The sequence below is a fragment of the Chrysoperla carnea genome, chromosome 5, assembly GCF_905475395.1.
Source record: "Chrysoperla carnea chromosome 5, inChrCarn1.1, whole genome shotgun sequence".
NCBI classification, from domain to species: domain Eukaryota; kingdom Metazoa; phylum Arthropoda; class Insecta; order Neuroptera; family Chrysopidae; genus Chrysoperla; species Chrysoperla carnea.
Genome location: NC_058341.1, coordinates 63,242,559 through 63,261,341, shown reverse-complemented (window position 1 = coordinate 63,261,341; position 18,783 = coordinate 63,242,559). Strand labels below are relative to the sequence as shown.

Sequence of the window (18,783 nt, the reverse complement as noted above, 5' to 3'; positions counted from 1 at the left end):
AAATAAATTTGCCAGTAATCGAGTGAGCCGTCGACGACCTGTCCGACATTGCGTTTTCGACAAAGTTTTACTATGTCAACCCAGATGTCACGGAAATTATCGTACAAAATTGAAGAGTATAGTTAAAAAAGCTGCGTCTTCATCAAAATTTGCATTTTGTTGGAAAGGAGACAAGCAAAATTTATGAAAAATATTCCCATGATTCAAAAATCGATTCTATAAATGTGCCGATGCGCGGAGAAAAACAAACTGTTTTGCCGCACGCCTTGGCGTTTGCAATTAGCAGCCATATTCATTGCAGATTTCACTCACGTGAAAATTTTTTCTAATCTCTTCTTCGGTGTTGCTTCTTCCTTCAAGCTAAATCTGTCTCGCATTATCACCAGTTTGATAGCCTCGCCAAAATTCTGGTTATCTGTTTAACATTATCTTATCACATTAACAGCTTCCTTATACCACATTTTCGTTTTCAATAATTTCAATGATGGTTTTTTACACAAAAAACGTCAAATATCCCTAGTTAGCAGTCTCAAGATCAAAAATCAATTAATGTCAACAAATGTCGAAACGGCTTGAACAGCTGACTAGTCAGTGGAAATGCGTTTCATAAATGGTTGCATTTAATGGACTAGATACTGTTCAAGTTTATGTGGAGATACTCTCAATGGGGTTTGACAAACCATTCATTTTTTAAAACAAACAACTTTTTCTTAAGTTTAATAGAAATCATGTACAAGATATTTAGTTTTAAGAATAGAAAATGGGTTTAACTTATGTATAAATAAAAATTTCAGAAATCATGATGTTAATATAGCCCGGTAAAATCCATCATTGAACATGAGTAATTTTTGCATGAAAAAATTTTTGCAGGATCCCGTTTAAAAAATGCTCAGGAACGTAAAAATGTTGTTTAAACTAATTTTTTTTAAACAAATAAATAATATTGACCGAATCACTTCGGGAAAAATTTTATCATATAAATAGGGACACAATTAACAAAAAATATTAAAGTTATTTTTCTTTAAACGCAGTTCAGTTTTCGAGTAAAAAAATTCGTAAAAACACGATTTTTACGATTTTCATCCCTCAAAAAGTGAATGAAAAAATCAAGTTTTTAATATGTATAAAATTTTTATTTGTAGTTGAAAACTTAATCAACAATATCCCGCAAAAATTTTTGGCCTAGTTCCATTTTAAGTGCTTAATTGTTAATTGTAAGAGAGCGGACGAAAAACCACCCAAAAATAACGATTTTCTCTTTTGCACATGCTAAAAAGATGATATTTTAAGCAACCAACTCGACAATCAAGTCAAATTAACAGAAAAGTTCGAAAAATATCATTTTGCGATTTTCTGGGGGTTGCTTTGTGAAAAATGAAATTTTTAAATATTTTCTGTTAATTTGACTTGGCAGGCGATAAAAAATCCACACATATATTATATTTATAGTACCTATATGACTAGGGAAATGGCTTCCTGTGAAACTCGCCCCCAAAATGCTCTTTTCTATCAAAAATTTTCAGTCTTAAAATTTTTTAACGCGTATTTTTGAATTACGAGCTTTAAAACTATATACTATATTATATATGTAGCTTTGATGGTCCGTAGCTCGAAAAATTCTCTTTTAAAATTTTTGTGACCATGAGAGCCGGTTAAAAAAGCCGGTTACTTTGTAACTTATTACAAATAATGTACGCTACCTTTATACTTAAGCCGGGCAGAACGCTATTTGTTTTTGAACGGTACAGAGTGGTTATGTTTTTCGCGCGTATCTTATATGTGTGTTTGTAAATTTCTTTAATACTTCGTATCATCCAACCTATGGGCTATGTTTTTCTTTTCGTTTAATAAATGATTAACCAAAATACATTTATCAAAAATACTACCTTCTTACCCGCCCGCTTCACTGGGCTTAAAAATAAATACATACGCTTTATAGCCTCCACCTCTATTGATCTCACCTATTCCCCTTTCATGACACTCGAAGAGATTATTTTACACAGCTAAAATATATACACAGTTTTCAATTTTTCTTAAGCGTAAAATAGTCATTATTCATTGAGTATATCAGAAAAGATGGCCATGAATTGTTTGACATTTTACTATTTTAAATTGTAACAGAAATATTTAATTGTGGTTCAAAATGATGATCATAGATGGAGCAATAAAATGTCAGATAAAATTTTTTTTTGAATATATTTTATAAATTATAGCTTTTGTGTTACTCTGATGTATGAGCTATATTTTTGTACAGTTTTATTAAAATCCAATAGGTAGTTTTTGCGTGAAAGTGTAACAAACGTTGTGTGAAAGTGAAAAAAAAGGAGATTTTAACATCAAATTCATTAAAAAGTCACTACAGATTCATTTTTGGATAAGCGATGTACAGAAATTTCAATTAGCAATTTCTAAAACTTACATCACACTATAATTTTCTACTTAATTTTTCATTTTACAAAATGTGATAGTGTAAAAAATAGGCGCCACTGTTTCAAACTATTTAAAGAGTGTGTTTTTTTTTAACATAATATTTTATGTAAAAGATAAACCAGACTAAAATATTATAAGAAGACGTCGAGTTTATTGCTGTTATATTAAAAATAAAAAAAGAACCACTTCAGTCATATCTTTAGGCGATAATAACAAGTTGTTTGCTTGCTATTATAAACATTAATAAACCTAAAATGCAATAATTAGTGCAAAGGATAAGATTATAATATGTTTGCAAGAAGTAAAACCATACTTGGAAACAATCAAACTGACAACATAGATGAATTATATTTGTTCACTAGGTATGCTTGTCATTAATTGTTCACTTGTATTTTAAAGTTTGTGGTTCGTATCAATCAAGTTGTATTTGTGTAATGAGTCCGTTCAACTACTCAAGTACGGAATGCCAAACTTGACGATCGAATCAAGTGTGGGTTATCGTCTCTCATTCGGCTCAACGGAATCTAATCAAACAAGCCTCAGTTTACCAGGTTTTACTCAAACATTGGTCAAAACTAATAAATGAAGTCTTAATTGCTTGCCAGTCATTGTCCAACTCAAATAAACCATGCCTTGATTAAGTAATTTTTGCGACAATCTTGGCAGTAACCTTTCCCAAAACTAATAAATCAAGTATTGGTTTGGCAGCTCTTGCCTTAGCCAGGCCAAGAACCATGTATGCACTATGTTTAGTTTATATCTTGCCGTAGACATCTGCCATGAGTATGACAGAGTACATGCGTTAAGCAATGCGTTAAGCAATGCGTATAAGAAAGCACTGTTATAGGTGTTATGTATTGCTTGCTAGTGTTGTAGCTTCGGTTCCCTTTAAGCCATACGATGATTCAACTGCTCCATATAACACCTTTTTTTTGTATGCATTGGTTAATGTATACATACGTACTTTCTCAAACTCGTGGAAGATGTACTATGCAAAGATGTAAATTAAACAAACCAGTATCTACGGCAATCTCAGAAACGGCTCCAACGATTTTCATGAAAATTAGTATGTAGGGAGTTTTGGGAGCTACCAATCGATCTAGTTAGGTTTCATTTTTAGAAAACGTCATTTTATCCATGTTTTCGGAAAAAACATTCACCGCAAAATATGACTCTTCCTGACATCTATTGGCGATGGAATAAACCAGGACATTCATATTGGTATTTCTGTGGAGACATTTTAAATGGTTCTTAATATTAATGATAAAATTTGTGCCTTTTTAACTCCAAAAATACAAAGTAAAGCTCGATCATCCAGGTACTAATAATAAATTGTATAGAGCTTTACTTTGTGGAACTCCATAATTAGAAGTTTTTTTCCTTCAATAATAAAGGTGAAGAGAATTCAATACCATTTTAAGTCAAAAGAATATGAATAATTCAGTACCTATTTATGTATTTATTTATTTTTTGTTCTAAAATTTTCACTTCCAATTAGCTTGGAAATTACTTTTTGAACATAAAAATAGCGCCCCAAATTATGCTTTACACCTCCGTTTCTGTATATCGTCATAATAATTGGTACGATATGATGCCATCAATCTACAATCTACATATATACAATTAGTACATAAGAGAGATAGGGTGTTTCGTAGAAAGTAAAACCGGGATCAGTAGGCACAATGTTTTCTGAAGGTTTTTAGGTCTCCGATTACGAATATATGCGTAGATATTACGTAAAATGGTGCAAAAAATATTATTAACAATTTAATTGTTTAAATCGCTGTAACTCGGAAACTATCAATTTCAGCCATAAAAGTGGCTGACAAAACTGTCTCATGAAGTATTGCTCTATTTCTGATAATTATGGAAATAATTACGGGTAATTAGGCGAGGCCATACTTGAACTTCTGAGGAGCGTTGCGCGGTAAATTGAGATGCTACTTGAAGGTTTCCAGATCGCTGGTTACGAATATGTGCGTCCCACTATTCCGCGAAAGGACTAAATGTAAACTAATGATATCATATCGTGCCAAGGGACAGGATGGTTTGTAAACATAAATAGAAGAAATATAACTATACATGACATCGCATACTAGTTCTTCTATTCTTCACGTACTTGCGTACAGTGTAACTACTTCGCTTCAAAGGTAGTTTTTCTATTCTTCTCATACTTGTTTAGTCTCTTTACTTCAAAGGTGTTCCAGAAGTCCTATGACTTTAATAATCTTTAGGATATTCCTGGCAACATTCTCACAAAGTTTGAATTCTAATTTCCTTCTCTTCATGGAAGAATTTACAGAGAACTATTCCCACGAGATTGATTTTGTAAATATGTTTATGGACTTACAATACAATAGTACAATAGCGCGGAAGTATTCTCAAATAATTTGTCCACACTTGCAAACGCTCCAAAGGCCATTTCTATAAAATGCCTTTTATAAGAGCTTTTGCACGGTCTTGGCCATGAATATTTACCCAAGAATGGTGGGACTCGTGTACCATTCATTCTTTTATTTTAGCTTTTATTGTGGTCTTGATCAAGAAATGATTCTGAACCGTTGAGAGGAGTACATGCACCCATTTTGGCTAATCTATCAACTACTTCGTTCCCATCGATCTCGAACGTTCGAACAACCAACCAATAATGACTTTGTTATGTTTGCACAAATTTTTTAGTGTTTGATTTGATGCACGCCAAAACAGTTTTGGAATTTATTTTCCCTTCGCGGTCTTTCAAAGTATATTCTTGAACCTTTTCCGGTTTCGTTTGTCATCCATCTAGATTGTGCCTTGGTTGAAATAAAATTATTATCCCATGGTGAAAATTTTTACTTCAAAAGGTCTGTAGAAGTCATATATTTACGGCGTATGATCACATAGAATCCCTACAATAAAATCGTTTTCAATCTAATCGAAGGTTGGTATTCTACTTGGTTGAGGATGTTTTTTTTTGCATACACCTTTTACATTTTTAACTCTAGTTGTAAGTAGAAAAGTATAAGTAGCACTATTATTTATTACTTACACTGAGTATAAATAGTGAATGCAAAAAGAACATCTGATATACGTGTTATGCTAGAGGTAGATGACATAAATTTCAGTCAATCGCAGTTCGATTTTCAGAACTACGCAGTAAATCATTTATTTTTACTCTTTGAAAGCGTACTCTAAAAATATGCAAAAATATTGGAAACAAGTTCAAGTCCAAGTAGTCATATGTCATAACTTTGACCCAAGGTAATCTAAAATTCAACTCCAAATTCGCCGAGCTAAGAAGGGACACAAAACCACGTTAAATTAGAAATTTTTTCATTATGAAAGTCCATCCTAGTTTTTTAAACATTTCTTCTCAAATTAAATACATTAAACAAAAAATGTTGATAAAGCAAACGAATTTTAGAGTTCAAATTTATTATACAGTGTGTCACAATTAAGATAAAGGCATCCTCATGCTTCGTTATTTATAGGAATATCGATTTGAAATTTTGCATAGTCACACAGGGTGATGGGTCACACTTTTTAAGATACTTAATCTGAACTTTAAGCTCAGCCTACTACAAATTGGCAAATGGTTCGATTCTTAATATTTTGCCTAGCGTCCGAGATAATTACCTTATCCGAATATTTCTTTATATTCATATGGGTACCGATTTTCACGACAAAATTTGCATTTTAAATTTCTCATTATTTTGGTCTTTACTCATTACAAGTTTATTGAAATATTTGAATACATGACACTATCAAATTATCAATTTGTCCAGTTTTTACATTTCATAGCTCACTATAGTTATAAAAGTTTTTAATTTCATAACTAGTGTGCTATGAAATGTAAAAACTGGACAAATTGATAATTTAATAGTGTAATGTATTCAAATATTTCAATAAACTTGTAATAATAATTTTCAGTGTAAAATTTAAATACATGAAAAAAATTAAAAATGCGAATTTTGTCATGAAAATAGGTATATAGGTGTATTGACAGATTTTATTCATTTACGAACACAAAGTTCCATTTCTTTTCATTATTGTATTAAAGAATAGACCGGTTAAGGAAATAATTAGGCGATTTAAGGCAACTTGTACTTAAATTTTGTTTAATCATCAATATTTCTTTGCGTTACACGCTAAGTTATTACACTAAAGTTATTATACTTCTGATATATTTCGTATTTGTAGTGCATGATAAAGGAAGCAAAATTGCGTTAGTTACAACTTTTACCTCAAACTTATTTTTAGTTAACACATGAATTTCAAGTTATTCGCGAAATAACAGTTTTTTTTTTTTTTTGGTAGACTGCTAATTGTTAACACCCTCTTTTGATGGTACGAGCCAGGGAGGAATCATTTCTTAATATTTAAGATTTACTCTATCTTTCCAAATTGTATACAAAAATTCATTTCAGCAAACTATACTTGTAAGGTTTATCGCTAACGCATTTAAAAAAACCACTCAGTTTATTGATTAACGATTAGTATGTTCTAATTGAACAATAGTGTCTACACTATTTGCACTATTTACAAGTAGAGAAAGATAATCCTATTACACTGTTGCAGCCAAGGCCGTTAATAATGACCGTAGTTGTAGCACTACCCTTTTGTACTTAAATACTTATTCAGCTTACTACACTGAGACAAAAAGAGCAAACAAGTAAGTGGCCTTTGTTTTTAACAACAATGCCAAGGTCATCCCATAGTTTATTTATACAACTCAATACATAAACTATATTTATATGAATAATACTTCAATCATGGCACATAACAAAAGAACTTTTAGTAAATCGTCTTCTTCAACAATGCATGCTACAGAACAGGTATTGTTATACTAGTCTAGTCAACAAATATATGCGATAACTCGTTGGATTCGGAATGATGTCTAGAAAAATGTACCGGAACGTTTTTTATTACATAAAAAATTTCAAAAGCTATAAACAACTAGCGTGATGCCCGCCCGATTCACTGGGCCTAAGTAAAAACCACCGCTTTATAGCCTCCAACCATAACACTCGCAGGGATTGTTTTATACAGCTAAAATATATGCACAGTATATCAGAAACGTATATCAGAAAAGATGGCCATGAATTACTTGACATTTACTATTTTAAATTTTAACAAAAATCTTTAATTTATGGTTCAAAGTGATGATCGTAGATGGAGCAGTAAAATGTCAGATTAAATTTAATTTTTTTAAATTTTTATTTTTAAATATATCTTCATAGATTATAGCTCATGTGTTATTCTGATGTATGAGTTATATTGTTGTAAAGTTTAATTCAAATCCGTTCGGTAGTTTTTGCGTGAAGTGTTACAAACAAACAAACAAACATTCGCACATATTTTTTTAAGAGCAATATCTCATTTTTGTCCCTTTTCCGTTTTTGCTATATTTTTAAGAGCATTATTTCATTTTTCAACTTGTCGACTAGACTATACTCACAAAAACAACAAGTAAGTAGGTTTTGAATTCAATGAATTTCAAAATAAAAATTCACAGTATTTAATTTACTATCAAATTAGTTACATACTTTATAAACCGTAGTGAATTTGGCCTTTAGGAGTTATAACAATCACTTTCAGTATTTTTATTTTGAAACTAAATTTTGAAATTTATTTCAAATTGTGTATGTACTTTACTTTTGTGTATGTCAAAGTCCCTCATACATGATATTTTAATAGCTTTTGCAATTTGAGTCATTTTCATTGAAGGGAGTGACGGAGTTGGTTACGTCCTAGAACAGATATCTAGAGGACACGGGTTCGATTCCTGGATCTGAAAAAAATGCCGATAGTAGTGCTCAATAAAGGATTTAATCGAAAATTATTTCGATCATAAAACGTTAACTAAAGAGATTTTAAAAAGTAGCGCTTCGTGTAGATTATGGTTGGATTGGTCTTTCAGAGATAAATAAAAAATGTCCAGTAACATTATTGCGCTACGTGAACATTTCGCGAGCCATTTGTTTTAGAAATTTGAAAAATGAGTCGATTGTAGTACTTGATAACATTTTTAACGAAAATTATTTTGAACATGATATATTAATTAAAGACGGAACGGGACTTGCAGTTAGTTAAATATTTTGGGAGCTTATTAAATATTTGATTTTTTGTCCTATGTCAACATACCCGTTTTTAGCAAAGTAGCATTTTGTGTTTGTAGTAAGTTACAAGAAACTATTTTAAAATTTCAACTTTGAGACCGCCTAGCTCCCACCTAAGCAACTTGGTATCTAGACAAGTTTAACTAAATCGCTGTACCATGTGCGGTAGAACGTTATACAGACCCTTTAAAGAACCCTGTATAGTAAAGCAAAATAAATAGTAACTAGAAACACGACTTTATATAGTAACTAACGACCCGCATGGGTAAGCTTAAGAACTTTTCATTCAGAGTAGCAGGCACAATGCTTTAAAAAAAAAGGATTCCGTACAAGGAATGTATTTATTTACTTATATTTTACCCCAAGGAGCTGAATCTTGGAATAATCTTGAAACACCTGTTTAGTTATTTCCGTTTTAAAGTGTTTTTGCAAAATTTCTAGTTAATCGACTCGAAAAAATAAATAATTAAAAAAATTAAAAGCCGAATTCGTTAAATAAAATTTGTAAAGAAAGAAACAGTTTACAAATCCTGTAGTTTACATAGCGACTCTAACAGTCGGGACCCATTATTGAGAATATTTGAGCTGGTCTAAATTTAAATGGGCCCCGACTGTTAAAGTCGCTAATTAATTTCAATCATATGCTTTTATACTTTTTAAGTAATCTTCTTTTGATTTCCTTTATATAAAATCCATCTAGCCGTTTTGAAGATACGAGATAATAAAGAAGGTATAAAGAATCATACATAAATATATACAAGATACGAGTGAAAAACATAACCATTCCTTGGCAGTCGGGTAATAAAAATAGCACCTACTCTATACAAACTTTCAACCCCTATTTAACACACTTAGCGGCAAAAGTTTAAAAAACCCTTTCCCTTTACTAATGTAGTTAATAAAAGAAACATATTGTCCAAATTTCAGCGGTTTCGTCTCTACGCTGATGAGTCGTCTGTCAGATTCTCCCTTTATACAGTGCGTTCATTTCAAAAGTATCCACCCTTAATAACTCTGACCTGATGTGATTATTGATTTGTATAAAAACACGTCGTGTCGATTTAGATATCGAGGGGAAAATTCAAAACAGGTACCTACACAATTTTAGGTTTATCCCCTTCGCCCCTAGTCACTCCAACTTTGAAAATTTAAATAGCACTCCCTACTTTGTTATACCGTTGTTTGAAACGGCATAAAATTCTCTTCTATTCAACAATGATAAAAAAAATGAAATCGATCGATTGGTTCTTAAGATATACTGCACAGAAGATGGAAGTTATCCACTCTAAATAACTCTTGACCTGATGTAATTATTGTTTTGAGTGAAAACACGTCGATTTAGATATCGACAGAAAAGTTCAAAATTGTTACCTAGAAAATTCTAGGTTTCATCCCTTCACCCCCACCCACCTAGACTTTGAAATTTCAAATAGCACCTCTTTCTTTGTGATACCCATTTGAAAGGACATAAAATTCTCTCTTCAACCATAGAAAAAAATGAAATCGATCGATTGGTTCTTAAGATAAACTTTACAGAAGATAGAAAGAATAAATATCTTAAGAACCAATATATCGGTTTCATTTTTTTTATCATGGTTGAAGAGACAATTGTATGCCCTTTCAAAAGAGGTGATCACAACGTAGGGGATGCAATTTGAAATTTCAATATTAGGGTGGGTGGGGGTGAAGGAATGAAAACTAGAATTTCCTACGTACCAATTTTGAACTTCACCATTAATATCTAAATCGACGTGTTTTCACTCAAAACAATAAGCACATCAGGTCAAGAGTGTATAATAATGATATAGATAAATATAGATATAGAAGTATACATATTAAATAAAATTTTTAAATTGCATCAAAGAAATGATATAAAATTTCAATTTAAAAAATTTAAAGTGTCTGTTACAGTTATTGTATTAAAAACTAAGTAAAATCCTGTACTTGTTAAAGTTCAATATTGTTTATTTTTTATCATTGAAATCCGTAATTTCCTCAACCGTTAATAATAAAAGTTTTTGTTTATTAAAACCATAAGAGTGGAAACTTTTGGTTTTACAGATTTAATCTTTAAATCTGTCTATTTCATATTCATAATTTGTATTTTTGTTATTAATTCATATATTTTAGTGTAAAAGATTTTTAGCTGCAAATTCATACAGTATTGATGTTTTACAAAAAAGATTTATATAAACAGTTTGAACTTCCAAGGTAATTGGTAGACAACTGAATAAAAGTTATTAGCCACATTTTCCCCCAAACTATAGATCTATGCACTGTATCCCAGGTCAACGGAGAGGGATAGGAATATATACATGTAATAATAGTTCGTCTATATATAATAAAAATATACAGGATGCTTTTTTAAGTTGACATATGCTTGAAATTCGAAAAATTATCTTTATCGATATAATTGCTTCAAGCAAAAAATGTTACCTCTATAGACGCACATCTTACGCAGACTTAAAACTGACCCCGGTGTTTAGGGTCAATAAAAAACTAACTCTATACCACGCATGGTAATAGATGGATTAACACTTTAAATTAGAAAGATGTTATTGATTTAAAACGTAACATTTTTTGTTCGAAACATTTTTCCGCAAACCAAACAGTTTAGGCAAAGACGAACTGAAAAGTTCTACCCAAAAATAGTTTTCTCATATGTCTTGTACGCTCGAAGTTTTCCAATAAATGTGGTTTGCTTTTCTATAAAGACCATTTTTGTTAGGGTATTTTTGCAATTACTGTCTAAACAATTCAGTTTACAAAAAAAATGTTTCAAACAAAAAATGTTTGCGTTTTTATAAAGAGTGGCATAGGTTGAGTTTCTTGACTATAGAGGAGTTGGTTAGGTTCTGAAGTTTTTAGCCCTTTGCGTTTAAAAATGGGACACTATTACAGAAAACGGAGATATTATCGTAAACTATACAAAAATTCAAGTTAAAATTTGCATGCATATATTATAAATTAAAGATGTGCCATGCGCTCGCATCACTTCATTCGCCGTGGTTTCGCAACGGCCTGAAGTAAATGTTATAACCTTCACCTCCCTTGCTCCCCTTCCATGACACTCGAAATAATGGAAGGGATTGTTTTACACCGGTAAAATATATCTACAGTTTTCAATTTTTTAAATGTAAAATAGTCATGGTTCATTGAGTATATCAAAAAATTGTTTTTCATTTTCTATTTTTATAGAATTCTTTAATTTATTGTTCAAAATGATGCTCATAGATGACACAGTAAAATGTCAGCTTAAATTTAATTTTCTTATTATTTTAATAAATTTTTTTTAAAATATATGTGTTTTTCTGATATATGAGCTATATTGTTGTAGAGTATCATTAAATTCTATACGGTTAGTTTTTGCGGGAAAGCATAACAAACACACAGACAAACAAACAACCCTACTTTCACATTTAAAATAAATAGGGATAGAGATAGAAATTAAAATTTAAGCATAGTATTAATAAAATATAATACTTCTAAATTTCTATATAAACAAATATTTAGGACCGACAAATTATTTTCAAAAGATATTTAAGACTGAGAATATATTTTCATTTGCGATTAGTATTTTATTTAGGGTTTTGTAGCATAAAAATGCTGTTTTGTGTTGCCATAAGCTGATGTTTTCACTTCAGCTTCAATGTTTTGTAATCATTTACTAGTAGTAATTATTTACCAGTTTTTTATTTCCTCATGGTCGCCCAGCAATAAACACTTATTGTGATTGCAAATAAGCCATTCTGCAATAGGTACGTCTAAACTTGGGTAGCAAATTTGTTAAATGCAACGCAATGGCAATCTAGCTGTTATGCATAATGAAATTGTTTTTTAAATAAGTGATTCTGCAATCCATCTACGGCTAAGTACCTATTAGTACCTATTAGGTACTACCTAAGTAGTACTTATTTAAAGCTTTGTATGCTTCCACAGCCCCCCCCCCCCCACGCACTCAATAGAAAGGTTGAAAATTGGTATGTAAGTTGAGTTAGTGCCAAGGATATGCCTTTATAAGGAGTCTAGTATCCACCCCTAATGTACTCGTTTTTAAATTCAAAAATTCATTAAAAAACAGGTGAAAACAAACAATTGACTGAGTCAATTGTTAAAATACCATGTATAGACAATGTTTATTACGCATTCGTTTGATTTTTTACTTCATGTATGTAAAAAAAGATAGCGTCATCTAAGACAGCCACTCTTAGAGAGCAACATATACATACATGTCACATACACATAACTGATATTCCCATATAATACATACTATATAATTTGCGCTTATTTCCCCCCTCACGGGTAAACACTTACGGTCACGAAAAAATATTTCAAACAAGAGTTTTTTATTTTTTTATAAGGAATATTTTTTACATTTAAAATTTTATTCTATTTCTAACAAGATTTATCCAAGATCCAATTTGCTAATGTTGCTAATTTACTTTTTATTTCTTTTTTCGTTTTTGAGTTATCTGTTTACGGACAGACGGACGAACGGGCAGACTTTCAAACGGGCAACCAGAAATGGATTTTATAAACACCTTTATCAAAATTTTGCTCGTAGTATCAATATTTTGAAGCGTTCCTGTGACTAAACTTAGTATACCTTGATATACTTGATATATATATATATATATATATATATGGAATAATTATCAAGTTGTTGTTTCAAAGCAAAGTATCTAACAAAAAGAATTTTTAAATGAGGGGGAAAATATGACTTGAGTGACGAATCTCTGCTACTCATGAGTTTTTGTTTTTATTATTATATGAAGCAGAAGACGAAACTTTTTTTTTATATATAAATGATAAATGCAAGCGCAACCATGGTTTTTACAAGTAAATGATCATCTCTTACTACACAGACATATTACAAGCAAACTGAAATGTATTTATTTTATTAACTTTCTGGTAGAATGTTATTATATTCACCCCGAAAGGCGAATACAAAAATTGTATGATATTTTTACGTTTTATGATGACTACAATGTTGTAATACCATTCAAAAATGGCTAAAATGTGACTGTATTTGTAGGATCGATACCGAATTGGATCGTAGTAAAAAGAGCTTTAAGGGATGTAGACACAAAAATGGAAATATCAATACATAGTATAAAACAAAGTCGTCTGTCGCTATGTATGCTTAGATCTTTAAAACTACGCAACGCATGCATAATTTAGTAGAGAAACATTGATAATTTTACATCGGAATCATTAAAAGTGGCCCACGCGTTTGATCTCTAGTGCGCCACATAGGAACACATATATAGCCTTTTCACTTTATCACATTTGGTGGTCGCCATATTGAATTTTTATTTCATATCCTCAGTAGCACACACAAGTTTAAGACAAATCGATTGACGTCTGAATCATCAAAATCGACCCACGCGTTTGGTCTCTACTGAGCTATATAAGAACACACATGTATAGCTGATAAACATTTTACCACTCCTTTGCGTTGCTCAGTCGGGTAAAAAGGACGATAAGTGACGGCATAGGAAGTGAAGGTTATAACACAATAATCTTTGTATCTAAAATTGAAGTTTCCAAGCGAAGCTGGTAGTTCACAGCTAGTTTACTATAATCAAAGAAGTAGAACATAAGAATATAAAATTTAACTAGGAAACACTAAATTTGAAATTTATCAGTTATTATTAGAAACTAAAATGGCGTAAAATGTCTATGCTGTTTGCTGGGTAAGATCAGAGCCGAAACTATAATAGGGAAACCTGGGCAGTGCTTCGGGGCAACGACGCGGTGGCCTCTTTTCAAAATATTTTTTAATCATTTTTTCAAAATAATTATAATAATTTTTTATTTTGACGCAAGTAATTATTTTCTGTCGCTATATCAATTACTTCAATTGATATACCTACGTCAAATATATATCTAAATCTAAGCACATTAGTAAGTTGTTAATAAGTGATTGTGAACTGATGTACAAACCTAGTCTTAAAGATTTTAAATGCATAAGTGTAATCAAACCGACAGTTTGAAAATGAAAAAAAATTTTCCAAATGGCACCCAAAAAAGGCGAGAAAAAAGAGACAAATCGACGAAGCTGCTCATGCCAAAAGTATCCAAGAAATGACTGAGCGGATATCGAAAAACATCAGTAACGACTAAAATTTGAAAGACTCTTTTCAAATTTATTATATTCTACAATATGAGTTTCTTTTGATTTTTGAGTATATTATAACGGTTCCTGCAAGCCTTGCTTAGGCGCATCACATTTCGACAGAATTTAGAGTGTAGGAATGTATACAATAGTCAGTGGATTTGCGAGGCTTCTAACCACTTAGAATCAAGTCAGTCCTAGAAGCTCAGTTAGTTCTAGCGTAACACATTCCGTCCGCTGAATGACTAGGGTAGCGGAATCGATTTCCGATATCACAATAAAAATTAATTTAATTAATAGTTGTGATGGGTTGGTGCAGTGCATAGTATATATGCATGAAAGAGGTGTACTCAGCCTCTTTAAATAATTAGGAGCTGATATATGAAATTATCAGCGGAAAAGGTGATAAAACACATATATGGTATCACAATGGGCTCTAAGGTCCCAATAAATGGTGGGGATGTACTTTATTTGTTTCTTAAACATTCAAGAGGTTCCAGTTCCCTTCGGAACAAAATAATTGGATAAAAATCGGTGAATGGTTTTCTAAACATATAAATACTACAAAAGTAGGGGACCATCGTTACAAACCCTTAAAATTAAAATGTTATTGAAGAAACATGAGAGAAAGATAGGCGCTATTTGGAAAACCATAATATTGCTAATAGCTAATTGAATTGAATAACTAGAAAGAAACGAAAAAATTACACAGAACCCGGAATATAAGATATATGTCTTTATAGTTTAACTATAACCTAAAGGCTTTGACGTTTAAAAACAATTGTAAGATCAAGTAAACAAAACATGAATAATAAATCTAAACCTTTTTAATTTTTTTCCAGAGCCTGATGAATGGACACCTATTACACCACCTGATGGTTGGGTCTTGTTACCGAGTGTAAGTCCCAGTAGTGAAAGTCCACCAAAATTACCAATACATACAACAGAAAGTTCAACTACAACAACAACAACATCATCAACAACACCAATTTTCACTACAACTGAACCAGTGAAAATCTCTCCAAGTATTGCTTTATCCACCTCCACTTCTATTCCTTCATCTCCCTCATCACCCATGAAACCTATAGTTTTCCCAACAGAATCGACGTCTTTGCCTAGTGTACAGCTAAATGAAACATCAATGAATATTACAACACCAAAAGTTCCTACATTAGCAGAAAAAATTAATGCATCAATAACAAATATGGTATTTTCATCGACTGCGAGCAGCATTAATGAAAATGATGACTTTACAATGCGACCAGAATTAAATATGTCCGATTATAGAGAAGGTCTGTATCAAAAATATATTTATTTTTAACCATAAATCGGTTACTACAATCAAACTAGGTGATATCAAAGAAAGTTTAAGCTTTTTACCTGTAGAATTAAAAGTATCATACCCGCAGAAAAACAAGCCGTTGGTAGGGTCTGTTGCAACCCTTGAAGTACACACGAATAACTTCAAAGCATAATAAATAGTAAAAAAATAAATAACTCGACCAACTCGAAATGACTCGAACGAATATTATGAAATTCTTTTCGAATTATATTACCGTCAATACTCTTCGATCGACACCTCGATGACGAAAAAAATGACCACGACGTACGTACGTACACACACACACACACACACACACACACACACACACACACACACACACACACACACACACACACACACACATACTTCTTTTCCAAATTGGTGTTTATGCCTCGGCCTAACCATGAAACGTAAAGATATGTTGAAAATTTCGATTTCGAAAATTGGATTTGTTACGATAACTTCCTATTTTGGAAAGTTAAAAGGAGGACTTCAAAAAAATCACCAATTTTCTGCGCTTTTCCACATTTTTTTATTTTTTTTTTTTTTGTAATTAACTTCAAAGTTATGTATTTTAAAAATATTTGTAATTTCCAATCGATTTGTATATTTTAATTTTTTTCTTCTACATTTATGTACGGTTTTACGTCTTTTTACGATAATTTTTCTTAAAAATTGTGCATTTTAGGGATAAAATCTTTCAGTTCAAAATTGTTAAGCGAAAAATTTACTACCTATCATGTTAATTTTTCCTACTTTGGGGAAAATCAGTTTTGTATAAAATTATCCGCGTTTTTTCACAGTTTTTTTAGAATTTATTCAAAAAGTATGCATTTTAATGATATAAGTAGTCCAGTCTAAAATTGTTGTTGATTGCAAAATTTTCAATTGATCTGTATATAATTTTTTTTTAATTTTCTAAATGAAAAATATAAAACACCACTTAAGTTTTACTGCACATGTAAATCGCAAAATTATTCTTTTTGATAATAAGTGATGAAAACTTACATCCACCACAAACACGAAAAATCGTTGATAGATTTTTCAGAAAATACGAGAGACAAGAAAAAATCAAAATATACAAATCGATCGAAAATTTTACGCTCGGAAACTTTGGACTGATCTATTTCTTCTCTTAAATGGATAGTTTTTGAGTAAATTTTGGTAACTTTTCCGAAAATACTCTTTTTTCTGACCATATGAAAAAAAATTTTAAATTTGATTTTATTCTATAAAATAAAAGGCTAAACTACGGCAAAGGTGGCACTACTGATTTGCATCTAATTTGATTGGAGTAAGTGGGTTACTTCTATTTTTTTAATAATCGTGACGTATAAATGTCTTTGTGATATATCTTTAAAAAAGTTTCCCACAAATAAAACAACAAAACAAAATGAAAAATTTTACAAATATGATCAAAATATTTTGAAAACTTTTTAAAGCTTTTATTTCATATTTGGGAAATTTTTTAATAAATAGCAATAAAATAAACTATCCACACAATTTTTTAATTTTAAGATAATCGTTCTACCCCTTATTATTGCACGTACGTCCCAGACAAAGAACATATTAAATTTTGAATGCAAATTGCGTTGGGCATACTTAAGCTAAAAGGCTCAATGTGATACCTATTTTGCTGATTATTTTAGCTTTTCATTTTTTCTAATGCCCCGCGGGAATCGGCTCCGCTACTTAAGGTATATCATGTACGAGGATAGGTAGGATTTAAGGAACCGAGAACAACTTCCCGATAATGCAAAAATCAATGTATTGAACCCAAAAAAATGTTTTAATCTAAAGTTAGGTTTTTAGATTTAATTTTTTCCTATTCAATTGAAAAAATATTTTGAAAGAAAGATGTTTGTTTTTTTATAAGGAACAACTGCCTATTTTCTAATATATCTTGGCAGTAGTATATCGATTGGGCAGGCGATATCGATTAACCTTTTATGATTTTTAGGTTGCAAAAGGTAACCGAATGACGCAATACGCAATCTTTTAAAACAGCTTTTATTCATCAATAATTCTAGTTTAGGAAATATTTAAAAAAAGTCGTAATAAAAAAAAATTATTTACACCTTCAAACTTTGGTCTGTTTTCATCAGGTTCTTTATGAGCCAAAGTTAATGGGAAGAAAAAATTTTAGGTTGTTTCGTGGCTGGAAAAAGTTTAAGGCGGTTGAAAGTTTTTTAAAGTGATATTATTTACAATGGTCAAAAAAATAATAATTAGACTCTATTTTCTCGGGAAAAATAGAGTTTTTAAAGAAAATATCCCACATAAAAGTTATTCCTGAAATAATCTTTGATTTGAAGTACTCGATTTAATTTTTCTGTAATTAATTACCAAAATATGACCATTACTATATAGGAAATTATTAAATTTGGTTATTCGATGGCCAACTTGAAATTATATTTGAGCTCTCGAGTTAAGATAATTTTTTAAACTTTTTTAATATGTTTCACATTTTGTTACAAAAAACCAATAGGTATTATTACATTTGGATTCTTTTAAAATATAAGCCACGTCTTAAATCATCACTTGGTAAGAAATATGGGAAAAGAAATAACATGAATCACAATTTTGTATCTACTTAATTTGTTCTAAGAACTCAAAAAAACTATCATGTACTTGGCGAGCGCATTTCAAAAAAATCTTAAATTTTCAAAAAATGTATAAATATTGTCGGCTATTTTTCGTTTATTCCATTCGCACTATAAGTTTCACATAAACATAAAATTTTATAAATTTGCATATTTTTCACCTAAATTATAAAAATGATTTTAATCATTTTTTTTACAAATTTTTTTACA

At 30.8% G+C, this 18,783-nt stretch overlaps 1 protein-coding gene across 1 annotated transcript in view; it reads left to right on the top strand.

The window, feature by feature from the left end:
* Positions 1-18,783, top strand: part of LOC123300730 (serine proteinase stubble-like) — a 41,095-nt gene that overhangs the window by 766 nt on the left and 21,546 nt on the right. The window contains exon 2 of the mRNA XM_044883361.1: positions 15,489-15,938. Coding sequence (XP_044739296.1) covers positions 15,489-15,938 — 450 coding nt within the window. The remainder of the gene's footprint in view (positions 1-15,488; positions 15,939-18,783) is intronic.